Source organism: Nannospalax galili, unplaced genomic scaffold, assembly GCF_000622305.1.
Source record: "Nannospalax galili isolate Female #2095 unplaced genomic scaffold, S.galili_v1.0 scaffold212, whole genome shotgun sequence".
Taxonomy (NCBI): domain Eukaryota; kingdom Metazoa; phylum Chordata; class Mammalia; order Rodentia; family Spalacidae; genus Nannospalax; species Nannospalax galili.
Genome location: NW_008333884.1, coordinates 781041 through 807718, shown reverse-complemented (window position 1 = coordinate 807718; position 26678 = coordinate 781041). Strand labels below are relative to the sequence as shown.

Sequence of the window (26678 nt, the reverse complement as noted above, 5' to 3'; positions counted from 1 at the left end):
CACACACACACACACACACACACACACACACACACACACATTTGCAGCCTAGAGATCCTCCTTCCCAGTCTAGGCAACAAGGTAGGAGAGTAAAGGGAGGGAAAAAGCACATAAGACCAGAGTCCTCCCCATACCCTAGGGAAAGAGACCAGGCAATGACTACCATCTTTGCAGAGTAACCTCAAGACCCTTGGCCATCTCTACACCTAAGGATAGATACCCAAAGCATGACCTTGACCTAGATACTGGCCCCTATACCTTGCCAGAGGAGGCCTTACCAGTGGCAGGGTCAGGAAGAGGCCTGACAATAGCCTATGACTCACCCTGAACAATGCAGACACCATCCAGACACCATCCCAGGGCTCAAATTTCAACTAGAGCCACCTCCTCCCCCAGTACAACTGCCATTTCAGTGCCATATAGTCACCCTCTCTCCTAGACTGCCTTGTCTGGACCAGTGCCAGCCCCTGCAGAGACTTCATACCCCTAGAGTCAATTGATGAAGACCAAAAATAAGTGGGCCTCCAGCCCCAGTTAAGGGATAGTGAGCACCAGGATAACCTACTGCCTGTGCTTCCAAGGTGAAACTAGTGACAGTGGAAAGATCCACCCCAGGGGCTGGGACACTGTGTTCAAGGTCACTCACCTTGACCTCTTCAACCAGGGGCTTCCCACAGACTTTCCAACTGGGGGAACAGACCTAAGAACAGCCTCCTCACAGGGCATGGTGATAACATTCCTATGATCCAAGCACTGGGGAGGCCAAGGCAAGAGGATCACATGTTCAAGATCAATCAAAGCTACATAATGAGCCCTTATGTTTAAAAAAATAAAAAGGCCAGATATGATGGTACATATCTTTAATCCCAGCACTATGAGTTTGAGGCCAGCTTGGTCTACATAGATCTACACAGAAAGACCAGCCAGAGCTGTATAGTGAGACCCTGTCTCAAAAAGAAAACAAAGCCAGGCATAGTGGTGCATGCCTTTAATCCCAGCATTCGGGAGGCAGAGGCAGGCAGATCACTGTGAGTTCAAGGACAGCCTAGTCTACATACTGAGTTCCAGGCCAGGTGGGTCTACAGGGAGACGCTGTCTCAAAAAGACAAAAAAAAAAGGAAAGGAAAGGAAAGGAAAGGAAGGAAGGTAGGTAGGAAGGAAAAAATCCATAAGTATGTGTCTTTTGAAGAGCACTGAACCTAATCAAATCTGGGTTCTACTGGTATCTTGCTGTGGGTCCTTGGTTAAGTCATCCTACCTCTCTGTATCAGATTCCTTAATACAAATGATTTCAACTCTGTCTGCCTTCAGCAAAGTTTATAAAATGGACAGATGGGGTTAGAAGCTAAGAAAGGTCTGCAAAAAGAAAATTAATGATACAGAATTGAGAGGTAAATAGATCCACTGCCCATTTGGGGATGCAGCTCAGTGGCTGAGTATTTGCTTAGCAAGTGCTAGACCTTGGGCTCAATCCCCAGCACCACAAAATCATACACACACACACACACACACACACACACAAGAATGGTTCCATATCTCTCTCTCTGATCCTTCTAGACAGGACGAGTGGATAAGAACTACCCACTGGTCACTGGGCACACTGGCCCCGTGCTGGATATTGACTGGTGCCCACACAACGACAATGTCATCGCCAGTGCCTCAGACGACACCACCATCATGGTAGGAGCCAGGTGGATGCTGCCAGGTAGTTGGGCAGGGGAGCAGGAAGGTGCCTCACCTATAGTGATAGAAGGTGCAGAGTCCCAGAGCCCTGCCCTATCCTGCCCATTTCCCAGGCTATTTTTAACTACATGCCCACTCCCTCCCAGAATGCACTGCTTAGAACTAATTATAGCCATGGACACCTTGGAGCCCTAAGCACAGGGGTACAATGCTCTGAAGTTTCCCTGACAGGGTGAGTGGGGAAGTCTCTGGCCAACCTCCTGCTTCTGAAGTGCTTCTGCCCAGGAAAGCACCGCCACACCTTGACCTTTGCCACTCAAGAGAGCCAATAGGATTGAGGGAGCAGAACCAACTCCTTATCTCACCATTGCCTTTTCCTCCTACCTAGGTGTGGCAGATTCCAGACTATACCCCTGTGCGAAACATCACAGAACCTGTCATCACTCTTGAGGGCCACTCCAAGCGTGTGGGCATCCTTTCTTGGCACCCTACTGCCAGGAATGTCCTGCTCAGTGCAGGTCTGGGGGTTTAAAAGCATCCCTACTATAGATGAGGGTGGGGATGTCGAAGACAGGGCCCAGATGACCACACCTGGCCACTCTGGATAGGTGGTGATAATGTGATCATCATCTGGAATGTGGGCACTGGGGAGGTGCTGCTGAGCCTGGACGACATGCACCCTGACGTCATCCATAGTGTGTGCTGGAACAGCAATGGTAGCTTGCTGGCCACCACCTGCAAGGACAAGACTCTGCGCATCATTGATCCCCGGAAGAGCCAAGTGGTAGCGGTGAGTGCCTGGCCTAGTCACTACCTAGCAGCCCGGTGACCAGCTGTTAGCATCTTATACCCACAACCATCAGGGCCCCAGTCCCAGCTTTTACCTGTCCCACCCCTACTCCAGAGATTAGTCATGCCCCACCACCACCACCCACAGTCTCTACAACCACAGCCCCTGCCCTGAGTAAACCACTAGACCACTATCCTCCTGCTGCTCCTGTTCCCTCCCCTGCCATGCATCTCCGAAGGTCAGAGGAGGGCTCCTTGCTTTGATCAGAGAAGCTGGAAACTATTCTCCAACCAGAACCCGTGTGAAACCTGAGCTCCAGGACCCTCTCCTCTAGCCCATTCAGCACCATCTTCCAGGGTCTCTGGCCTGATCAGTGGCTGGAGGCCTGGCCCTTTCCCATCTATTGACCCACTGGGTGGGCGGGAATGGGGCAACCCTCAAGCACTGCTCGTCCTCGCTGGGTGCTCTGGAAGAAGTATAGCCCTCTCCTCGACAGCCTCAATCTAACCTGGGGTGCAGGGCGCGTGCATGTCTGCGTGGAGCGCTCACGGGTGCGTTGCGTCCCAGAGCGGGCGGGCACTCTAACCCACTAACCCCGCGAGCAGGAGCGAGCCCGGCCTCACGAGGGCGCCCGCCCGCTGCGGGCCGTCTTCACCGCAGACGGGAAGCTGCTCAGCACCGGCTTCAGCAGGATGAGTGAGCGGCAACTCGCACTCTGGGACCCGGTAGGCCAGGCCGCGCCGGGCCATTCGCTCGCTCCTCTGCTGGCTCAGCTAGGAGCGCCCTCCTGAGTGATGGCTGGGGCTCTAGAGGCCCAAGAGGGAAAGCCGCACTTGCGACCCCAGGGAGCCAGCAGACATCACCTGCACTAGGGATGAGCCTTGGAGGGCGAAGGGCTGGGACCTGTGGAGAGCCCCGCCCAGAAGTTCCCCAGGCCAGGGTCCAACTGACCTCCGGGAAGCTCCATTCTTAGGACCCTTTGTCCCTGCCCCCACTCCACCTCTATCCCACACCCAGGTCGGCAAATTGGTTGCTCCGCTCTCCACCTTCCCCAGGGTAGGCAGCAAGGTGATGCTCCTCCCTTCTCCCCCTCCCCCCAGGAGAGGTTTGCAGCCCACGAGGGGATGAGGCCCATGCGGGCTGTCTTCACGCGCCAGGGTCATATCTTCACCACGGGATTCACCCGCATGAGCCAGCGAGAGCTGGGCCTGTGGGACCCGGTAACACAGCTGGAAGCTTGGGGTGTGTGTCCCGGGAACTGGCATCACGGGAGAGGGGCCAGACGCCCCCACCCGCAGGGTATGCCCTCCAGGACAGGGCTGAAGGGTTGCGGCCACCTCCTCAGCGCCTGCCATCCTCAAATCCAATCCTCTGCCCAGTTTTGCAGCGTCGCCTGAAGGAGCTCGCGCTGGCGCCCCCTCCTGGTGATGCCGAGTGCCCGGGGGTGGTTTGCTGTGACTGCATGCAACCGCACAGGGTGTGCGTGTGCCAGGGAAGGGGATGATCTATGTAAGAGGAGTCTGTAGCTCTCAACAGAGCCGCCATGGGAACGCATGGGATTTGGGGTGGGCAGGAGCCCACGGTGAATTCCAAAGTAGTCCAAGAGAATGAGCAGGGCTGGTCACGCCTCCTGTGCTCAGCAGAACAACTTCGAAGAGCCGGTGGCACTGCAGGAGATGGACACAAGCAACGGAGTACTACTGCCGTTCTACGATCCTGACTCCAGCATTGTCTACCTGTGTGGCAAGGTGCTTGAGGCCGGGTGGGGAGGACCAGGGGCAGGATGAAGATGTGAGGGCCTTGCCTGGGAACACCTCTGAACCCACTGGTTTTGCAGGGTGACAGTAGCATTCGGTACTTTGAAATTACGGATGAACCACCTTTCGTGCACTACTTGAACACGTTCGGCAGCAAAGAGCCGCAGCGAGGCATGGGTTTCATGCCCAAGCGTGGACTGGATGTCAGCAAGTGTGAGATCGCCCGGTCAGCACTTTGGCCCTTCCTGGCCCCCTGCCTCTGTCCCCTACTTGTCAACTTTTAACCCCTGGGGCTTCCCCAACAGTGAAAAAAGAAAAAGAGGGAGAAATCAAACCAGACAATTTTCAGTGGCAGCTCCAGCACCCACCAGCCTGACATTCTGTGACATCCACCAGAGATTTTTAACCCAAAATTGATAGTGTGTGCAATGCGCATATGGTAGTCGCTCAGACAACAGAATTTTAAGGGGGAAAAGGGAGTCTGCACGAGTGCTGAACGCTGCTCCCTCATAGGTTCTACAAGTTGCACGAACGAAAGTGTGAACCCATCATCATGACTGTGCCCCGAAAGGTGAGGAACTGGAGAGGGGCTGGGCAGAGCTTGGATGTGGTGGAAGGGAGTGCAGTCCGACCAGCTCCAGGGCTCACTCTCGTCCACCTGTCCACCTACCCCCTCAGTCAGACCTTTTCCAGGACGATCTATACCCGGACACGCCGGGCCCGGAGCCAGCCCTGGAAGCAGAGGAGTGGCTATCCGGTCAGGACGCCGACCCTGTGCTCATTTCGCTGAAGGACGGCTATGTACCCCCTAAGCACCGCGAGCTCCGGATCACCAAGCGCAACATCCTAGATGTGCACCCACCCTCGGGCCCCCGACGCAGCCAGTCAGCCAGTGAAGCCCCCTTGTTGGTAAGAACCAAGGTCCGGCCCACTCCATCCTGGCCCAGTCTCTACATCCTCTGCCACGTGCTCTCCATCACAGCCTCTTCCGTCTTCCACGTCTCAGCAGCAGCATACCCTTGAGACACTGCTTGAGGAGATCAAGGCCCTTCGTGAAAGGGTACAGGCCCAGGAGGAGCGCATCACGGCTTTGGAGAACATGCTGTGTGAGCTGGTGGATGGCACGGACTAGAACTGCATTCGTGCGGCGAAGGGCAGAAGCAGGGCACCGGGACTCTGCAGCCCGGGCTTTTGGTCTGGGATGTCGGGCTTTTGGTCTGGGTTGTCGCGCCCTTCCTCTCTGGGTTGGGATTGGGGGCGGGGGACTGGAAAAGAAACTCTGCCCCCCACAGGAGGCCTTGATGTAAGGGGTTTAAAGGGTAGGGGCTCTAGGCTCTGAGCTTGGTCCCAGACTCTGCAGGATCAGGCCTAGGGAGGCCCAGGGATAATGCCTCCTTAGCAAAGGGGCTGCTTGGTGAGGTGGTGTCCACCTCTCTGTCCCTCACCCAGGGCAAGAGAGGTGCTTAGCATTAGCGTGATGTCTGGGGATACTGGGGAGCTTGGGCTTGACCTCAAAAGGATGATGATTTCAACAGTCTGCCCAGAGTCTCAGGAAAATTGCCGCATTTCCCCTAATCAGCTGACTCAATTCCACCATACTGAGTGGAAAACCAAACCCAGCAGCTCCTTAGTTCTGCAGATACATGCACAACCCTTTGCCTGCAGAGCTCAACCCACTGGCTTCACCCAGCAGCCTATGAGAGCTCTCTGCCTACTTTCTACTGCTAGAGAGGAGTTAGACCCCACCAGAGAAATCTCAGCAGAACACACACACACACACACACACTGCCTCTGCTGTGGCCTTGAATCTATAAAGAAATCAAGGCAGCCTATGAGCGCTCTCTGCCTACTTTCTACTGCTAGAGAGGAGTTAGACCCCACCAGAGAAATCTCAGCAGAACACACACACACACACACACTGCCTCTGCTGTGGCCTTGAATCTATAAAGAAATCAAGGCATGATGAATGAAACATTCTAAGTTCAAGTCTGTGCCTCCTGCATGGGTGGGGGAAGGGAACTCCCTTTCCTCTGGAATCCTGGGGAACCTAGTCAATGCAGGCAGGGCTGAGGGCAACCCAGGCAGCTTCTTACCCTAGAACTAGCCATCATCAACATCAGTTTCAAAGGACCCCACCTCCCACCCACCATGTGCACTCCCAGTAAAGTTAGGTAGAAAAACATTCCTTTTGAAGCCTCTTTTATTTGTGCCTCAAAATCAGTCTGGTGCCCCTGGCATCAGGGAAGGGAGTGGGAGGAACAATTTCTCTTTGTTGCTCTTTTCTTCTTTCCCCTTTTTGTGCCCCTTCTGAGCCTCACTGGCTGAGCCAGGGAAGGCCAGTCAGAAGGAGGCAGAGGACAAGGGTGTGCAGTGGGTCCCTGCCCCCCTTGGGGCCTGTGCTTCTCTGGGTGGGTAGGGCAGGACAGGGAGAGCCGGGAGTTAGCACCATTGGATAAAAGGTTTTAGTCAGCCCCTGAGTTGGGGCAAGAGGGATGCACAACCACAGAGGGCTAGCAGCAGCTGGTGGGAAGGGGTAGGTGGCCATGCCAGGGTCCTGATCAACCCCTTTGTGTTGGGTCTAGTACTTGCCTCCAAGCCAATATGCCTCCCCAAGTCAATAAGCCTCCCCCACTGTCCAAGGCACCAGGAGGGAAATCAAGCCTTACCCAGACTCAGGGGGCACCTTGGACATACTCTCTGATCACACACAAAAAAAAACGTGCTTTGGGCATGGAAACTTCAACCCCTGGGTGCCTAAGAAGCTGGGACCACCCTGAGACACAGGACAGGTGTGGGAGCTGGGGGAGCCGGGCACCCCGCTAAGTGCACTTGACGCTGAAATGCCGGGGTGGGAGAGGGGCTGGGCCCTTGATGTGCTGGTTTGTGTCTGGGACAAAGCAGCGACACAGCACGCTGGGAGCTCAGCTGCCTCCCCAGGGGTGAAGAGCTGAGATGCAAAGGCTTCAGGGGCAGTGTCCTGGAGTGGGGTCAGTGAGGAGAAAGAAGGAGCAAGGGATGGGGACAATGCTCCTCTAAGGATTCGTTTCCTTTTCAGTACCGCCTGCCTCCCGCCCTTGGACAGATCTGAGCCCAGAAAGCGGGCTGGGGGTCACCATACAGCAAAGCAGGGGGCCAGCTGCACCTCTAGGGCTCTGGCCTGGAAAATTACCCCACGCCCAGGTCAAACCCCTCCTGACTCATGCCTGGTGCGGTGCTACACCCCCAAGCGATGGCTCCAGAATCCAGCTGCGGCTTGGCAGATGCACAGGCCACGGTGTCTCCCTGGGGTCCCAGGTCGGGTCCTGCGTGGAGTGGGCGAGGGTCCCAGCAGGGGGCGCTACTGTTCGGTCAGCGAGAGTCGCAGGATGCGCTCCAGCTCTTCCTCCTCCTGGCGCGCGCGTCGCCGCTGCTCCTCCTGCTCCTGCGCAGACAGCTCCATCGCCAGCCGCAGCTGTTCGTCGTAGCTCCGGTACACGTGGCCCCTGGAGCCTGAGCCAGGGCTGGGCCGAGGGCTGGGCACCGGTGCAGGCGGCGCGGACTGCCGCAGTGGCGTGGGCGGAGCGCTCCTGGGGGCGGGGAGGCACACCTGCTTGTAAGCGGGGGCGGGGGCAGGAGACATCGTGGAGGCCCTTGGGCTGAGCAGGCTCACCACCCACTGAGGGAGGCGATGACCTTTGCTGGGCTGTCCTGGCCCTGCCCGATGGTGGCAGATCCCAGGTCCCAGCCTCCTGTCTGGTGAGGTTCTGAACATACAGGGAGTCAGCTAGATCCCCACTAGGGGATGGCCACTGGAGCACTGGCCACCAACCCTGTGCCAGGAAACCGGGCGGCAGAAGCCATCTCCACACCTGGTAGAGCCTTGCTGAAGGCCCTAGGCGTTTTCTGGGCCTAGCTGTTCCAGTGTCCACGCTCAGTGTGATGGGGTAGCGAGGGGTCTCTCTCTGTGCATGTGTGTTGGGGGTAGGAAAGCCAACAGGCACCTCTAAGCTCTCTTCCACCCAGGTGGGCACTGACCTGTCCTGCCGGCGACTCTCATAGGACATGGGGTGGGTGCCTGGCTTGCTGTTGGTCAGAGCCTCCCAGATGGTGACCTGGAGGGAGAGCCTGTTACCCGGGCTTACCAGCTGGGGCAGTGGCCCCAAGGCAGCAGGCACACACCTGGTCATACTCACTGCCCGCCTCAAGCAGGCTCTGCTGGATGGCAAACTGCAGCAGGTCGTCGTCGTCGTCGCGAGCTGCTGCCTCTCGCTGGCCACCCAGCACGCTGTAGCCTCGTGGGGCTTCAAACAACGCAGGGGAGATCTCACAGCCACGGCACGAGGCTGCGGGGCGTGAGCCAGGGGTAGGGCGTGAGCCAGGGGTAAGGCTTGGGCTGAGCTCACCCATGGTGGTGGGGAGGGAATGGAGCTGAACTTTGACAGGGCAGGGCCTGAGGGGAGTGGAGAGTCTCACTCGTGGAACTGGAGCTGCTGACGCTGGAGGAATCGCTGCCTGGGGAGGGCGTCTCACTGCTGGGGCTGCCTCGCACCGAGGGTACGGGCTCATCACAGCCATTGAGGTTCCCAAAGGTGATGCGGGCGTTGAGAATGTGAAAGATCGGGATTTCTGAAGATGAGAAGCCATCAGCCACCACCGCCTACCCCCTCACACCTTAGACCTGCTGCCCAGACCTCCTCCGAACCTCACACCTCAAAATGACCGAGAAGAAATGAGGAGACGGGACAGCAAGGTTCTCACCAATCTTGACAGGGAAGCCGGGAGGCAGGCGCAAAGTGATGAAGTCCCGAAGCTTGGCAAAGAGCGCATTGCTGACGGCCATGAGGTCAATGATGGGAGCCACCTGCTCACACAGGGACAATGGATGCTCCTCACACAGCCACAGCTTGGCCTTGAACCTGGCCCCCCAGATCCCAAGGGGTGAGGAATGCTGCAGGAAGCCATGGCCTCCCAGCACCTCTTGGAGCCCCAGCCCTGCCCATCCCTCCGCATTAAGAGCAGGAAGCCTCACTTCTGCGTCTTGGTGGTCAGTTCCATGGGCCGGCCCATGTCCCTGTTGCCAAGTTCAAAGCTGGGGTTGAAGTATTCTTCTGCGGTGATGGCAGTGGGGTTGGCTTGGCACAGGGTTTGGGTGATCAGGGTCTGTACCACATGGGAAGGTCCAAAAGTCCTCAATCCCAGATGCCAGATCAGGGGTTGGTGCTACGGGTCCCCCAGCTCTCCCCCAAGCCAGCATAGAGTGGACATGGCCTTGGGCATTGTGGGAAGTCCACATAGGTCATGCTAAGCAAGACTCCACCCAAGCCACCTCCTGAGCCATACCCATAACCCTGCACACAGTAACACCCCTGTCACATACTCACCCCATTTTGGGGGCCCCCATGCTGCTCAGCAATTCCAAGGAAAGACTGCAATGGTGTCTTACAGCCTAGAAGAAATGTGGGCTCTCAGGACACGGCAGCCCCGTGCACATCTCACCACAGGATCAGCACCCAAGACCTAACCAGCACCTGGGGTGGGGGGTAGCTCACCCATACCACATTCCCAGGCACCTTCATCTAAAAGTGACTGAGTACTGCTAGGAGCAGGGTCCAGGACCACTGGAAAGTCAGGAGGGATAAAATGACACTTAAGGCTCAGGAGAAACTTCCCAACTTACCACTCTCCAGGTTGGTGACAATAGACAGCAAAATGCATGTCTTTTGTGAGCAGTTTAGGGGTACCTATGTGTGTAAGCAGTTTAGGGATACCCATGTATGCTTCCCTTCAGGTATTTCCATATTAATGACTTCATTTTGTTCTCATGTGAAGTAGGAATTATGTTTCCACTTGAGGCAGGTTAACTGATGCCCAGTGAATCATGTGTGATAGAAGTAAGCACAAAGAATCAGTGGTCAGGTTCTCTGACTTTCTACCCAGGTTTTGTGTCAGATGACTAGAATAACCAATCAGTGGTGTGCATGACCTTTCTCTCCTAAATGCAATACAGACATTACTAATCAATTGTAGCATGCCTTTTCACTGAGCCTAAATGAGCCCTAGGAATCCTCTTTGCAGTACTTTAGACACCTACTTGAATTGAAATCTACTTGTCTGATTATAGCTATCCTGGCTCTTGCTGGACTGCCAAAGAGAATGATGATGTGGGCATGCAAACAGGAGCTGGCTCCTCCAATTCTGCAAAACCTCTCCCCATCTGCCTCAGCCTCTTACCTTTGACCTTGCCCTTATGCTGCTCTGAAAGATGCTCTGTCCGTGTCCGTGTGATGAGCTCCACATTGGATGCCCCATATACCTGGGGACAGAGAAGAAGGGGCTTGGAGACAGCTCTAGTACCCTGCTCAAGGGAATACTAAACACTCCTCTAATAAAAGGTCTTGGAGGAGATTTTTGCTTCAATCCCACAGCATGTGGACAAGTAAATCTATCAAGTCATTCATTCATTTAGTTATCCACTCAACAAGCCTTTTCTTTTATGGTCCTGGGGATTGAACCAAGGGCCTCTGGTACACTAGGCAAGTGTTCTACAACTGAGCTACTTCCCCAACCAGGCCAGTCAAGAGGTTTGAGGAGCTTTTACATGGAAGCCATTGAGGTGGACAGCAAGGATACAAGGATGAACAAACCAGATACAATCCTTACCCCCTTGAGAAAGACAATGGGCAGTTATAACACAGTGGGATACATGTCCTATTGGGGGCACCTAAGGGCCCTTATCTGCACCTACAGAACCAGGGAGAACTTCTGTAGGAGACATGTCCAGAACCTTGAACCCTTTGTCAGTTCCTTCCTTCATCATCAGCTAAGCAGATGAGATCCCAGAGTGACAGACAGACTTTTAGAAGATGAACACCTGGCTTTGAGGCCAGGTAGGTCAGGATATGACCACCAGCTCTGTCACTTACAACTGTGCAAGTCAGGTGTAAGTTACAATAATTGTAAGAGATCAGTGAACCACTCCAATCTTTATTTCTTCATTTGTTGGCCAGAAACAGGCTAGCAATTCCTTGGTGGCGTACTTAAGATTAAATGGGCTATCATGGAAAAGGCTCAGTACCCATCTGTAAAGTGGGCATTAAGAGCACCTGCCTGTTCTGAGGATTACATGAAGTTACGTGTGCATACAGTATAGGTAGTTGTACAGATTCTTAGTTGTAAATATCCTAAGTGCTCTGTAAATTCCCTTCTCTTGGGATGACTATTGGTCTGATGCCTTTCTTCCATGTTGCATTGCCTCTGTGCCTGCAAGGCTGGGGAGGGCAGGTCTGGAGCCCTTTCCTTGGCCTTGCTGGCTCTAGGACCAGGAGCTGTGGCCTCACCTTGGCTTCATACCCATTCACCATCTCTGTCTTCTCACTGCGCCAGCCCAGAATGCCAGTCTTGTTCCTAGGGATGTAGAGCGGTCCAGGTGAAGTGGTCACCCATCAGGCTGGCTCTAGGCTAGCCAGGTTATACCTACTCACCTCTCAAAGGAGATGTTCTTGGTGTCAAGCTGTGTGGTGACGACAGGTGCAGTAAGTCTGCTCAGGACCTGTTCTTCAGTCGGTTGGGCAGCAGCCAGCAGCAGCTCCCTGTCTTGCCCGGCCAGTGCCAGGGTCTCTGTGTATACTACACGGCGATCGTGGTCAATCTCCATGACCACAGCACTCGTATCTGCCACCATGGAACAGCACAGGGGTCAGGGTGGTCTGAAGCTGACTGCCACCTTCCCCAACCCTGCCCTACTTCCTGTCTGCCTGACCTTGGCCCCTGAAGACGAAGCTGCGATTCCCTCGCTGCCAGGTCATATGGTCAAAGCCCAGAAGCGTGGTGTCTACCCTCAGGTTCTGCCCACTCTTCCACACTTTGTAAGTGTCACTAGGACAGATCTTGGATACCAAGGGCACTGGGTAGAAATGAAAATCAGAATGAACTTGTTTCTGGCCCAGTAACCTGGGTCAGCTTGGGACATAGAAGTTAGGGGTAGTAGTACAGCCAGAAAAGGACCAGAGAGCTTGCAAGGGAGTACCCCTTCCTTCAGCCCCACCCCCAATGTAGACCACAGCTTCTCATATTTGAGCAACCTGAGGTTGGGTACAGGGGGTGGCTCAATCAGCACTGTTTCTAGCACCCACTGTATATATTCATTCATCTATTCATCCAGGCTTTTTTTTTTTTTTTTTTTTCACACCGTGGGGTGGGTTCAGGGGGGGGTTCAAGCACCCCTTTTTTTAGGCCCCCCCTTTTATATTTATTCTCTTTTTCCTCCAGTTTTTTTTTTTTTTTTTTTTTTTTTTTCAGATAGGGTCTCCCTGTAACCTCAGGTGGCCTGGAACTCACTATGTAGACCAGGCTGACTTTGAACTCACAAAGTTCTACCTGCCTCTGCCTTCCCAGTACTCTGAGTACTGGGATTAAAGACATGCACCACTATGCCTGGCCCATCCATGCTTTTAACAAGTATTTACTGAACACCTACTACATGCCAGGCACTATTCCAGTCATTAGGAACACAACATTGAAAAAGTCAGGGCTCCTGCCCTATTAGGCTTTACCTTCTAGCAAGGGGTAACAGGTAACCAAAAAGCAAATCATTAGCATGAAATACTAATGGAAGCAAGAGAGTGCCAGAGGCAGTCCAGAGAGATCTGGCATTGAGCTGGCATTGAGCTGAGAGCTAGAAGGGGAAAATGAGCCCTGTGAAGAGCAGGGGACCATTCTCTGGTCAGAGGGACAGTGAGCAAAAAGGCCCCCAGGCCAGAGTGGCCTCTGTTCAGCCCCTCTTACCCCAACTAGTGAACTCCCACTTCATCTCCACGTAGAAATCCTGAGCCTGGAGGATGACAAAGGGAGGGGCTGAGACAGCAGTAGAATCAGGGTGCAGGGCCCTGTCTGGCAAATGGGAAGCTGGGTCTCACCTTACGCAGTTTCTCCAAGAGCATGGGGATGCCCGCCAGGCGCTTCACCACCCGCTGGTAGTCCCGGTACCGCAACACCAGCTGCACCAACTCCAGGTCCCGGGTGCTCACAGCCTCCTGCAGTACTGAGGTAGGGGAATGTCACATGGTGAGATCTTCAGTCCACTCCAAGTGAGTACCTGACAGTGGCCGAAGAGCTAGGATAAAAGGGTGCCCACCTGTCCAACCACTGCGATTCTCCCTGCCAACATCTGCACCATGAGCTAGGAGCACGCGGGCACACTCCAGGTGTCCCAATGTGGTGGCCAGGTGCAAGGGAGTCCGACCACGGGGATCCAGCTGCTCAATGTCCGCCTAGGGAAGGAATTGAGATTGGGGCCTGGTCACTTCTGAAGCATCTGACATGGGCCTAACAACACAGCAGGTAGCAGCCTTCAGGCCACATCACCTGGCCCAGCTAATGAGAGACCAACATGATGAGCTGTGGCCCAGTGAGTGGAGAGGGGCATGAGAGTCAGAACTGAAAGGAGCGCTGGGAGAGTAGAGTGAGGGCCTTCCTTCCTGTCTTCCTAGGCTCCCAGGCAGGCTTACCTTCTCCAAGGCCCAGTGGGCCACCTGCAGAAAGTGAGCCAGAGACTGAAGGGTGGTTCAAAGAGAATGTCAGCCAAGAAGGGTTCCTACAGCTGGCACTACCCAAGAGGTCTCACCACACCTTCAAGAAGCATCACCAATTCACAGCATTGGCATGATAGCTGACTAAGGGTTGGCAAACAGATATGATAATACAGGCATATTTCCAGGGGTGGTGGCATACACCTATAATTCCAGCACTGGGAAGGCTGAAGCAGGAGGGTAGTGAGTTCAAGGCTAGCCTATGCTAAGTACTAATCAAAATGCCCCAAAATAAAAATGTTTAATAGTACACTAAAAGCAAAGAACAAACTCACGGCCAACTTCAAAGCTGGGTGTGGTACCTGTGGGACGCATGTCTTGACATTTTACATGAATCCTGATTTTGTGAATAATGTTCCATTGCATGCAATTTTATTGTGTGATAAAAGCATATGCGTCTCACATAAATATTTAAATATATCTCAGGAGTCTAGGGCTTCCAGTTAAATTCAGTGAACTGACCAGATACATGTTAACTCCTTTCTGAAACTTGACTAAAACGCCAGTAAAAGACTTCTCTTGGGCTAGAGAGATGGCTCAGCAGTTAAGAACACTGACTGTTCTTGCAGAAGACCCAGGTTCAAATCCCAGCACCCACATGGCAACTAACAACTGTCTATAACTCTGGTTCCAGGGGATTCGACAGCCTCTTCTGTCCTCTGCGGGCATTGTACAACATGGGTGCATTTACCTACATGCAGGCATAACACTCACACACATAAAATTTTTTTTTAATTTTAAAAATTTTAAAAAAAGAACAAATGGTTCTTAGCCAGGTATGATGGTCCTATCATTCAAGAGGCAGAGGCAAGCAGATCTCAAGGCCAGCCGGGACTATAGGGAAACCCCGTCTCAAAAAGACAAAAAAAAAAAGACTTCTCTTACAACCATGATGAGGTAACTAAAATTATACTGAAAATAATGAGGTAGCTATTGATTTGAAATAATTGTTTTCTGATGTTAGGTAACAGGCAGTCTCATAGTGGGCTCCCTGAGATTAGGAAAATACAACATGGGCCTTAGGACTTCCCAAGAGGAATATTCCAGACTGCTATCCAGAGAGGAATCACCAGCAGACCATGGTGGGCTCACTGAGTTGTGAGACAGGAATCCAGGGAGGGTGAGGTAGCTAGAAGATGGAAAGTAGAGTTCTGGAAAAGAATGAAATCTGAGGGGGGACAGGGAGAAGAGCTCCTCTGCACAGGGTCCCTTTGAGTCTTCACTGAATATCAAACCTCACATGTGTACAGTGAAACTCAACAAGATTATACAAAACAATGCAGAGAGATGAATTCTCAGAGAAACTCAAGCCTATGTGTGTTGTTGCCTTCCCAATGGATTTAACAGACCCCAGAAGTACTGTGCCTTCATAGTAGGGCTAAACTACCCCTAGAAAAAAGGCTCTCCTGGAGCCACCCTCCTTAACAGATTGAGATTTAGCCTCCAAAGGACCATACTCATTTGCAAGTAATTTACTTAATTTGCTAAAAAGAAGTCTAACACTCTTTAAAGGAAGACAACAAAATCCAAGTGCTTAGTATATCTATAATGTCCAACATCCAGTCAAAATTTGCTAGACTAGATAGAAAGCTGACTTGGTGGTGCTCATGCCTGTACTCCCAGCACTCAGGAAGCTAAGGCAAGAGGATTGCAAGTTCCAAGCCAACTTGGACTATATAGCGAGACTCTGTCTCAAAGAGAACTAGTCAGCAATTCTTTGAAAAACCCACAGTCATGCTTTTAGATATGTTTTACTTTCTGCTGAACATCGCTCTTTATCTTAATCTTCATGCTTAAACCTATGAAGTATCTTTATTAAACCCCAACCCAGGTTGGGCATAGTGGCACACACTTTTAATCCTAGCACTCGGGAGGCAGAGGCAGGCAGATCACTGTGAGATTGAGGCCAGCCTGGTCTACATAGCAAGTTCCACCCCAAAATTACTAGATATGACATAAAGTAGGAAAATACGGCCTATAATTGTAAGGGAAAAGCACTTAACAGAGACTGTGATGGCTAATCCTGGGTGTCAACTTGACTGGATCTGGGATTAACTGAAATGAGAGAGATCTTCTTAACTGAAGCTAGAAGACACACCCTAAATGTGGTGTTACCTTCTGATGGCAGTCCCTATAAAAGGCCACGGCAGAGGAGAACGCTGGCTTCTTGCTGTTTGCCTTCTCTCTTGCCGGTGAGTTTGTCTTGCTGCTGTAGACTGAAGATTAGCTGATCTTTTGGAATGCGTCAGACTTTCAGTGCCAGATTGGGACTACTGAGACATCCAGCCTCCTGGACTGAGTGACTACAGATTCTCAGCCTCTCCAGTGTGGTGCAGCCATTGTTGAACTACTCGGACTCTATCCTGTGAGCTAAGCTGATAAATCTCTATACATATATATTCATTCTACCAGTTCTGTTTCTTTGGAGAACCCTGACTAATAGAGAGACATTCAGAAGTAAAGGACAGTGGGCTCAATATGGGCTCAATATGCCCAAGTGTTTAGAGAGAAGTATGAACAAAATGTTCAAGAGAAAAATAGGAAATATGAAAAAAATGCCCACTAAGCCATCTAAAGAGAACAAGTACAGTGTCTGAAATGAAAATTCTCTGGATGTAATTAACTGTCAGCAGATTAAACATTTAAGGCTTTTCCTTTTGTTTCATTAGTTTCAGTTTTTTTGAGTTTTCTTTTGTTTAATATTTGAGATAAGATCTCACTATGAATCCCAGGTTGGCCTTGAATACTCTATCTCTGTGTCTCTCTGTGTCTCTCTCTGCCTCTTTCTCTTTCTCCTCTCTCATTGTTGTTGGTTCTCTCTCTCTCTCTCTCTCTCTCTCTCTCTCTCTCTCTCTCTCTCTCCTCTCTCATTGTTGTTGTTCTTATAGGAGGGAGGAACTGAGACAGAATATTATGTAGTCCAGGATGGTTTTGAACTTACTATGTAGCTCAGGCTGCCTTTGAACTCTCTATGTAGCTAGGGCTGGCCTTAAACCCTTCACCTTCTTGCCTCAGCCTCCCAAGTGCTGGGATTATAGGCATGGACCACCACACCCACCTTCATATTTGTAGATATGATTATGCCCAGGATCTCCAGATGAAATCATCACAGATTATCTTGATGGTTCCAGAATCCAATGACTAATGTCTTTATCAAACACACAGAGAGACAAAGCCTATACAGCCATAAGCCAATAACTGCCACAAAAGCTGGGAAGGGAAGGCAAGAGTCTCCTCTAGAGACTCTGGAGGGAGTGAACCTCTTGCTGCACTCAAGAAGTCTGAGAGAATAAATTTTTGTTTTAACCCACCCATTGTGTGATAATTTGTTGGTAGAATATAATGATAAAGCTACAGAACCAAGAAACTCAGTAACCTCATTCAAAAGAAATACTAAAGCTGGTTGTGGTGGTGCACGCCAGGAGGATCACCAGTTTGAGACAAGCCTGGACTACACATTAAAAAAAAAAAATACAGCCAGGCGTGGTGGCACACGCCTTTAATCCCAACACTCGGGAGACAGAGGCAGGTGGATCTCTGTGAGTTCAAGGCCAGCCTGGTCTACATAGCGAGTTCCAGGACAGCTGGGGCTACAGGGAGACCCTGTCTCAAAAAAAAAAAAAAAAATACATATATGGGGCTGGAGAGATGGCTCAGCGGTTAAGAGCACTGACTGCTCTTGCAGAGGACCTGGGTTCGATTCCCAGCACCCACATGGCGGCTACGAACCATCCTTAACTCCAGTTCCAGAGGAATCTAACTCCCTCTTCTGACCTCCATGGCATTGCGCAAAACAGGTGCACTTACATACATACAGGCAATACACTCATACACATAAAATAAAAATACTAAAATACTAAATAAAATATATGTAAAAAAATACATATGTGTATACATGTATGTATATAGGTACATATATTAAAGGCGTCATAATCAAATGCTGAAAAACAGTGATGAAAAAGAAAATCTTAAAAGCATTGTAAGAAATAAGACCTTTTATGTACAGAACAAACAGGAAATATTCCATACTTTCATTAGAAGCTTGCAAGTCTGAAAACAGCTTAATGAAATTATAAAATGGTGGGGATGGGGAGAAGACTCAATGTAAACTTCTATATCCAGTGAAAATATTCTTCCAAAATGAAGAGAAAATAAAGACTTTTGCAGATAAAGAAAAGCTAAGAGAATTTATTGCCAGGAGATATGCAGAAAATGTTACAGGGAGTGCTTCAGGTAGGAAATGATACCAGATGGAAACTTGGATCTGCACAAAGGAATGAAGGACGCCAAAAATGTTAAATTTGCAAGTATAAGAATGTCAGTAAAATATTTAAAACCCACAAGGATAAAGAGATGTCAGCAAATGAGGATTTCAACACATCTTCAGGAGACGGGAAGTACCTGAGAATCACAACTGGCTTAGGGAAGCAGAGGAAGCCAGGACCCATGCAGTCAGGGAGGGCGGGCGGGGAGCACCAAACCAGGTCACCCCAAGCTCACCAGCATGGGACATTGGCCAACACAAAGGATGAGGTCATGGGGCTTAATACTGGTGACCAATCCCTTGCCCTGGATCCTGAGCAGCCGGGGGGCAGACTGCAGCTGTGTCCTGTCCCACCCATTCCCACTGCCATTTCACCTGAGTAGGACATTGAAGAATTCGTCTTTGGAGGAAGCAAGGGCCCCAAAGCCCTCTGACTGGAGATATTTGGGGGTCCCAAGATGGATGGGTCAGCTTACTGCCCAGCCATCCTACTATGCATCCTACTGAACCCCCATTCTCACACATGCCCTGGCAGTCAAGGAGAACTGGGCACTTGGAGGCAAGTGTGCCCCATGAGATCAACCCAGACAAAGGGTGGCAAAACATAGAGGAAACTGTCACTGCAGGGAGTGAAAGAAGCTTCTGGAGGTCGAGGGGACAGCAATTTGCATCCTTAGGAAAATACTAAATGATCATGGAATTCACAATGAGACTTGCTTTTTCCCTTCCTCCCTGACTTGTTCAATTCCTGCACAGCCGCCCCTGGGCTTATCTCATGGTGTGCAGTGCCTCCCTTCACTGCATTTTCAGGTTAAAACAAACAAGGGCCAGCAGCAAGGTGGCTCAGCAGGTAAAGACGCCACCAAGCCTGGTGACCCAAGATTGATTCCTGAGACTTACATATTGAAGAGAGAGAACCAGTTCCTGAAAGAAGTCCTCTGACTTCCACAAGCACACAGTGGCTTACCTGTGCCCACATGCATACATACACTCAATAAATAAATACATAAACACATAATAAATAAAATTTAATTAAAAATTTTTTAAAACAAGAAACTTGTCCCCTCAGGATCCTAGGTCATGCTAAGCACACACTTGGTCATGCTAAGCACACACTTCCCACTGAGCTATGCCTCAGGAATATTCCTGTTACCAGCTATGTCTTCTCTGTCGCTCATCCTCCACATCTAACCTATCAGCACCACTGGTAGGCTGTACCCTCATAATAGACTTAAGAGAGCCTCTCAGTTCTCTCAATCTCCCATGATGCTTGGGGCCACCTATGGCAGCCCAGCAGTCCACTCACTGGTCCTCTTCTCTTGCCTCCACATGACCCAGCTAAAGTCATCCTATAAAATAAATTCAGGGCCTGGTACACTTCAACATGAATTTTCCCAGTGGTTTTCCATTGTGTGAGCCTAGAACCCAAACACTGGACTTTTGAAACTCACTCTCCCACCTCCCCTCCACTCCTGTTACCACCCTCTTTGTCACCTGATAACAATCCCTTGGATACCCCAGTTCTATGATTTGTTCCCCAAAGGTTCATGTGCTGGAAGCCTGGTCCTGCCCAGTATGGCAATCTAGAGAAAGGTGGTGGATCTATCGGAGGTGGAGCCTCAAGGAGGTCACTGGTCATGAGCACCACCCTGGAAAGGATTATTACGACTGACAAGAGCAGGGCAGGCCTCCTGGGATGGATTAGTTCCCACAAGAATGGGTTATTATGAAGTTGAGTTTGGTCTGCCAGCTAGCAGCCCAACCCCTACCCCCATGTGTCCCTCCTGCCTGTGCTGGTTTGTTCACTGCACTGGGATGAAGCCAGGTGGTTCTAGCCAGATGCTGGTACTATGCTCTCTGGACTTTGCACTCTGAACTTGTAAGCTATTGTGAGCTACACCAACCTCCTTTTCCTGTAGTTGTGCCAGAGGTTTTGTTTTTGTTTTGTTTTTCTAATTTGTTCAATTTTGTTTTGTTTTTTTGCTTGTTTGTTTTGTTTTGGTGGGAATCAAACCCAAGGCCTATCTTTCTCTCTGCTAGGCAAGTGCTACACCCCAGAGCCACACCCCCAAGTCCATCAGAGATCCTGTTATAGCAATACAAACAAACTGAGCCACCTAGAGAGCCACAAAGCTTTCTCTCTTATTTCAGGTTGCCACCCAAATGTTACCTCCTTAGTCTGCCCTGACAACCAATCTGAGGACAGTTGCTGCTGACCTGTCCATTGCCCCTCATCCTGTTCCAAATCTCTGCCAACATCCCAGGCTTATTTACTTTTTCACTGTTTCCTTCACCTAGGACCTGCACCCCAAGGCAGGATCATGCCTATTTTGTTCAGTCCCTGGACAGCACCTGGCAGGTAACCAGTACTTAAAGATATTTGTTAAATCAATGTGTAGATGACTATATTGAAGGGCACAATGACAAGGTAATAATGTGTAAAAGTGATAAACCAAGAGATAGTTCTGGAAGTACACAGTTTATAATTACAGAGGTAAATAGCAAGAAAGAGCCTAGAGTTCCAAGTGATCGCCTATAGGGAATAATACCATGAGGTGGGCACTGGAAGAGTAGAAAGCTTCAAATTAGAAACCTTCTCAGGGATGGAAAGATGGTTAAGAGTGCATAATGCTCTTGCAGAGGACCCAAATTCAGTTCCCAGCACCCACATAGGAGTGGCTCACAACTGCCTGTAACTCCAGTTTCATGAAGATCCAATGCCTCTGGCCTCCCCAGGTACCTGCACTCACATTCACAGACATACACATAATTAAAATTAATAAAAATTTTAAGACATTTTGGGGCCGCTGGGCATGGTGCACGACTTTAATCCCAGCACTCAGGAAGCAGAGGCAGGCTGATCTCTGTGAGTCCAAGGCCAACCTGGTCTCCATAGCAAATCCAGACCAGCTGTGGCTACAGGGAGACCCTGTCTCAACTGTCTCAAAAAGAGAAGGGGGAGGGGGAGGAGGACGACATTTTGGGGCTGCTGAAGAGATGGCTCAGTGATCAAGAGAGCTTGCTGCTCTATCATGGGCATCAAAGTTCATATTCTAGCACCCACATTGGATGGCTCACAAATGCCAGCTCCAAGGGATCTGATAAATCCTCTGGCTTTCCTGAGCGCTCACACATATAAGTGTACTTACACTCACACAGACACAGACACAAACATACACATAAATAAAAATAAACCTTTTTTTAAAAAGACATTTTGAAAAAAAGAAGACATTTTCAGACTAGGCATGCATACACCCATACATATAGCAAGATGCCCTTTCAAAAATCAAACAGTGTCAGTGAGATGGTTCAGCAGATAAAGGTACTTGTTACCATACCTGACAACCTGAGTTCAAATCGCAGGACCCACGTGGTGGGAGAATTTACTCTTGCAAATTGCTCTCTGTCCTCTACTTGTGTGCTGTGTCACATGTACACACACACACACACACACACACACACACACACAAATGTAAAAAAAATTTTTGAAGCAAGATTTTTAAAATAATTTAAATTATTGTTTGTTTTAGAGAAAGTTTCTCATGTAGCTCAGGCTGGTCTCAAACATCTATATAGCCAAGAATGACCTTGAACTGGTCCTCCAGACTTATGTCTTTGTTTGTTTGGGGTTTTCTGAAGCAAGATTTCATTTCATAGCCCAGACTGGCCAGAAACTCACTATGTAGCCCAGGTTGGCCCCAAACTTGTAATCCTCTGCCTCAGTCTCTCAAGTGCTGGATTATGGTGTGAGCCACCATACGCAATTTATATCATTTTTTAAATGTGCTGGCATTTCCTTACTTTTAAATACACCGGGAGCCTCAAAAATCAAGTGAATTTGCAGGCCCCCCCGCCCCCGCAACCCCTGAGCTATAGCTTGGAGTTGTGAGGATCCTCCCAGCCTCTCTGTACCAGCTTCCCACAGAGAAGGGAAACTGCCATTTATTGCCATGGAATGGGCTGGACCCCTCCCAGGGTCCTGACCTAAGGAGGGTTTTGAGCCATGGGGTGGGAATTAGGGGAGGATCCACAGACCCTGAGTGGCTGGGGAAGTCAAGAGACGGACTTCAGGTGGATGAAATGACTCGCCCAGGGAAAGGTGCTTCCACCAAACCTGGCAACTGAGTTCAATCCCTGAGCCTCACATGCTTCACATGGTGCTGTGTGTGTGTGTGTGTGTGTGTGTGTGTGTGTGTGTACAAAATAAAGAAATAAATATAATAATGATTTTTTAAAAAGAGGTGGCCTTCCCAGCAGTTGAGGATAAGCTTCTGGGCCTAACCAGCCCCGCCCTAGATGCTGTTGCTAACAAGGCCCCAAGGAACTAGCAGGGTGACCTGCCTGGCCCCAGGGCCCCAGATGATGCACCTCCACCCCATGTGCCTCAGCAACCAGTAGCAATAGAGGAGGGGACCTCCTGCAAGGCAGATGCCCTCCCTGACCCCAATAGCCCTCCTCAGGCAACATGATTCCAGGGCCCATGTGAACACTCATACACTCATCCAGACCATGAAGCAGTTCTCTCCACCTGTCCAGAGCAGGGCCTGCAGCACAAATGGCACCTTGCCCTGAGCCCAGGTGGAAGAATTCATTAACTTCCACAGCAAAGGCTTACAGCTGTTTAATTGCCATAATGAAAAGGTTTCCATGAAACCCAACACCAGGCCCTCCCCACAGAGAGAGCAGAGACTCCAGGCCCTAACAGGCTCAGAGAGAATCAAAGCTGTGGACTTTGGGACTTAGGAGCTGGAGCTCCCTGGGCAGAAGCCTCCTTGTCTCCACTCATGATCACACATGTGCACACACACACTAATGTGCACAGGTACCATAAGAAAACATGCTCATCCTGCCTCCACACACATGATCCCTGTACACGCTCAACTGCACATGCACATGCAGGCCCAACTGCCCTGTTTCTGTGGGAGTCCGCTCATGGAACATGTGTGTTTGGTGGTGGCTTCTTGAATTAAACACCCACATGCATTAGTAGGATATTTTTCAAACTCCTTTAGTGTGGAGAGAAACCTTTTGCCAAGCGAAATCTTAAAAGCACATGCCAAATATACAGAAAGTCTGAGTACTGGAGAAGGGTGGGAGCCCAGAAAGCCTTGCCACTCTACTTCCCTTCGTTCCCCTGCCCTCCCTTCCCAGCCCAAGGGAAGATGGCTGGAATCTGATTTGGTCATTGCTTCTGGGCTCTGCCACCTGACAGGGGTGTAGGGCCAGGCATGCCTGAGCCTTCTCAGGGGTGAGGAAGACTGCAGCATGCTCCTCTGGTTGTTGCAAAGGGGACATGGAGGGCTGTGGCAGCTGGGGGCAGTGCTGCTGATTCTCCACCCTTTCCTTCATCCCAGAATACATTGATTTTTGGTTTCTGGGGTTTGTGGCTCCCTCTGCTGCGCTTCCTGGTTCACCAACTGTGGTGATGCCCCACACCCACTTTAGGACGAGGGAGGGTCCCAGGTGTTCCTCAAAGTCCTAATAATTTTAGGACGAAAGAAGGTCCCAGGTGCTCCTCAAAGTCCCCAACATAACTGGTCTCTCACCTATCTCTAGATAAGAAGGATGAATGGATAAAGTGGGAAGACAGACTGTGGCAGAGGCAACCCCAGGAAGAGGCAAATGTTCCTAAGACAATGGTCTGGCCCCCTTCAGAGTCCCTGCTGATGGAGAAAATTCTGCTCCAATGGCCGTCCCTGTAAATGCCTTCCACAGGAAGCTGTGTATCAAACCCTGCTCCCTCACCCCACAGGATTTTGTGACTCCAGAATCAAGGCCATGCCAGGTGAGGGAGAACTGGCATACCAGTGGTAAACCACTGTCCCTCCTACTCTGGCAGGGCACTGACAACCACAGTACTCCAGGTATCAGCTAGGCCCTTCCCCTGCACCTCTTATCTGCCCACTGTTCCCAGAACAGCCACAGGGGCTTGCCAGTCTGAAAGCCATTATACTCGGCCCTACTCAGCCAGTCAGCATTGCCAGGGCTGCCCTCGGGAGGCCTCTGAAGGGCTTTGTTGGAGTGAAACAGGTACAGTTATACCAAGCAAGGGCCAGGAAAACCCAGCTGCCAAGTGCTTGAGGAAAGCTTGGCAGTTTTCTGAAGTGGCTTGTACCAGGCTTCCAGAGGTCAGGGACCACCCCCATCCCAAGCTGAGAAGCTAAGAGTTTGCAGGGTTTATCATGATGTCAGGTGGCTCACCCCCAGGTTCATCCTCCTGAGGAAACAGCTTGATGCCCCAAAGATGAGACAATGTACATTTGAATGCATGTGTCACTCTGTGTCAGCTCCAGAGTTGGGGTACAGCCAAGAGCTCTCCCATCAAGGCTGACTGGTATGCTCCTTCGTGGTAGCCTGGAGGGAAGGGGAGGATTGGCCTGGGCTTTTCTCAGCTGAACAAGAGTTAACTTCACTGTTGCCCTATATTCCCTTGGCCTGGATGGAGGGCAGACAGGAGGTGTCCATTTCAAGAGACACTAACTTGCCAGGGTCAGTGAACATGGAGTGAACATGGTACCTAGCTACTGTTGCAGCCTGAGGAAGGGGAAAACATACATGCTCAGAACCCTGGCCACCTCTTCTTGCAGCAGCTGATGATCCCCAGGCCAGCTTCCCAAGCAAGATGGCTGCTGACTTGAGGTCTGTCAACAGAGAGGTCTAGATGAAAAAGCCTTCTTCCAAGGCATTCTACTTGTCTCTAGGCTGCAGGAAAAGGACCACCCATAGGCCCTGGTTAAACTGAGACAGTCTGCAGATCCAGTCTTTAGCCTTCTAACAATCCCTGAATCTTTGGGGGAGTTCCCCAGGCAAGGAAAATGAAGAGCCAGAGAAGACTGGGCTGGGTCTTAACATGCTGTGCCACACTGGAACCCCCACCCATACCTGCTTCCCAGAACTAAGTCTCCTCAAGGACAGGCATTTGTACCTTGTGCTTCCAGGGGCTCTCTGACCTTCTCCCTTCATGAGGGATAAACCAACTTTATCCCTTTATGAGGGATAAACCAACCTCTTGTATAAACAGAGGCAGAAAGGAAGTGGGTCCCCAGGCTAGCCCCCGAGGCTTGCAAACCCAAGTCACTCCATTATTCAGTGGGAAGCTGTGCAGAGCTGAGAGCTGCACTGGTCTAAGAGGTATGTGACGAACTTCAGAGACACAGCCCTATTCTCTGCTCAGTCTGACGGCCAGCCTTGGCTTCTTCCCATGGGAATTAGACCATCCTCATACTGAACTTGGGTTGACAGCCCCTAAGTCTCAGACCCTGATCAAGTCTGGAGGTCTGAACCTTAGACAAGCAAGGGGAGCCTGGGCCCAGCCCTGCTCACTGCTTCCCCTCCTGGAGAGTGGGCTATCTTCACCATGAGTGTTTGCCTGTGGTCTGGGTGGCCAGGGCAGAATTAAGGACTATTTGTGACCTATGCTTGCCTTTGTCCTGAAGAATGGCCAAGAGACAACAGCCATTCCCCAGTCTTTTTGTGTGTTTGCTTGCTTGCTTATTTGCTTGTTTTGGTTTTTGAAGATAGGGTCTCACTATGTAGCACCTGGCTGGTCTTGAACATGGAGTAGACCAGGCTGGCCTCAAACTTGTGTTTCTCCTGCCTCTGCCTCCCCATTGCTGAGACTACAGGCATGTGCCACCACAACTGGCTCCCAGTCTTCCTTGAGATCATTGCTCAGCCCAAAGCTGCCTGACCCACTGGGGCTCCCTAATTGGCAGGAATCAGAGAATCTATGCTCAGTACAAAAGCCCCAAGTCCTTCCTGTTGTCCCCTATCTTCCTCAGCTCCAAGAAGCTAGGCCCCAGCACCAGAAGGCAGGAGAGCGCCTTTCAGCACCTGGACAAGGCCCTTAGCGATATCCCTGTAGGGTCTCCTTCTTCCCTAGGGTTCCCCCGAGGTCCCTCGGGGGTCAGAGGCATGCACCGGTGGTGTCCACTTGGAGTGGACAGAGAAGGCACTCACCAGGAAGTGAGAAGACACTGGGTGGGGCTGGGATGCCTGAGAGTGCCAACAGCACCCCCCACCGCTCCTGTGTGGCCCCCTCCCCACGCAGGCCTTTCCCACCTCCGCACACTCACACAGAGGTGTCGCGCCTAGACTCAGCGCAGCGGACTCTCCCACCACATGGCCCACAGACAGAGCCGATAGCCCCTCCCTGCACGCCCTACTGCCCCGACAGAGGAGGGGCGCAGAGTCCCCTACCCGAGACTTGGAGGGCCCGGAACACGTGTGGGCCACCCGTCCTGAAAGGAGGGGAGCAGGCGGGGACCTCTCCCATCACCCTCTCCCGGTCAACAAGCACAAAAGCCACCGCTGCAAACAAAGAAGCGCTGCAAACTCGCCGGGGAGGCGGGACAGAGCGCGCCGCGCCCCCTCCCCACGCTGGAAGGGCGTGCCGGGCCGGGGTCCCCGCGGCGCCCCGACGGCTCTCCTACCTGGCCGGCGCGGACCTCTTTCTCCAGCTCCCGGTGGCGGTTGTGCCACACGAGGTAGTGCAGCGGGTACTTGCCCTCGGGCCCCTTCCTGGCGGAGGCGTTGGCAGGGATCATCGCCCGCTCCTCATGCCGGGGCCGCGGCGCCCGGCCCGTGAGGAGGGACGGCGCCGGAGCCGGGGCCCGGGG

At 51.4% G+C, this 26678-nt stretch overlaps 2 protein-coding genes across 20 annotated transcripts in view; one reads left to right on the top strand and one right to left on the bottom strand.

Annotated features, from left to right (window-relative positions):
• Coro6 (coronin 6) overlaps positions 1-6049 on the top strand; it is an 8113-nt gene extending 2064 nt beyond the window's left edge. For 2 of the 18 annotated variants that reach the window (XM_029561418.1, XM_029561419.1), the window contains exons 3-13: positions 48-81; positions 1558-1680; positions 2072-2201; positions 2292-2473; positions 3079-3198; positions 3574-3693; positions 4114-4221; positions 4311-4456; positions 4744-4801; positions 4909-5139; positions 5213-6049. In XM_029561418.1, coding sequence (XP_029417278.1) covers positions 48-81; positions 1558-1680; positions 2072-2201; positions 2292-2473; positions 3079-3198; positions 3574-3693; positions 4114-4221; positions 4311-4456; positions 4744-4801; positions 4909-5139; positions 5213-5362 — 1402 coding nt within the window. In that variant the 3' untranslated portion in view covers positions 5363-6049. The remainder of the gene's footprint in view (positions 1-47; positions 82-1557; positions 1681-2071; positions 2202-2291; positions 2474-3078; positions 3199-3573; positions 3694-4113; positions 4222-4310; positions 4457-4743; positions 4802-4908; positions 5140-5212) is intronic. The other 16 variants (XM_029561416.1, XM_029561417.1, XM_029561421.1 and 13 more) reach the window with 16 other exon arrangements.
• A 363-nt stretch (positions 6050-6412) lies between these two features.
• On the bottom strand, positions 6413-26672 carry Ankrd13b (ankyrin repeat domain 13B). Of its 2 annotated transcripts, none has more exons than XM_008828729.2 (15): positions 26493-26672; positions 13343-13478; positions 13125-13249; positions 12994-13039; positions 11969-12112; positions 11691-11880; positions 11547-11613; positions 10441-10522; positions 9591-9655; positions 9239-9369; positions 8968-9125; positions 8683-8835; positions 8389-8552; positions 8245-8321; positions 6413-7816 (listed from the first exon to the last, which is right to left on the bottom strand). In XM_008828729.2, exons 1-15 carry the CDS (start codon positions 26604-26606, stop codon positions 7579-7581), a joined length of 1890 nt encoding a protein of 629 aa, XP_008826951.1. In that variant the 5' UTR covers positions 26607-26672; the 3' UTR covers positions 6413-7578. The 2 variants fall into 2 exon arrangements, with proteins under 2 accessions (XP_008826951.1, XP_008826952.1); XM_008828730.1 differs by having other exon boundaries at positions 6413-7796.
• Between the last annotated feature and the right edge of the window lie 6 nt (positions 26673-26678).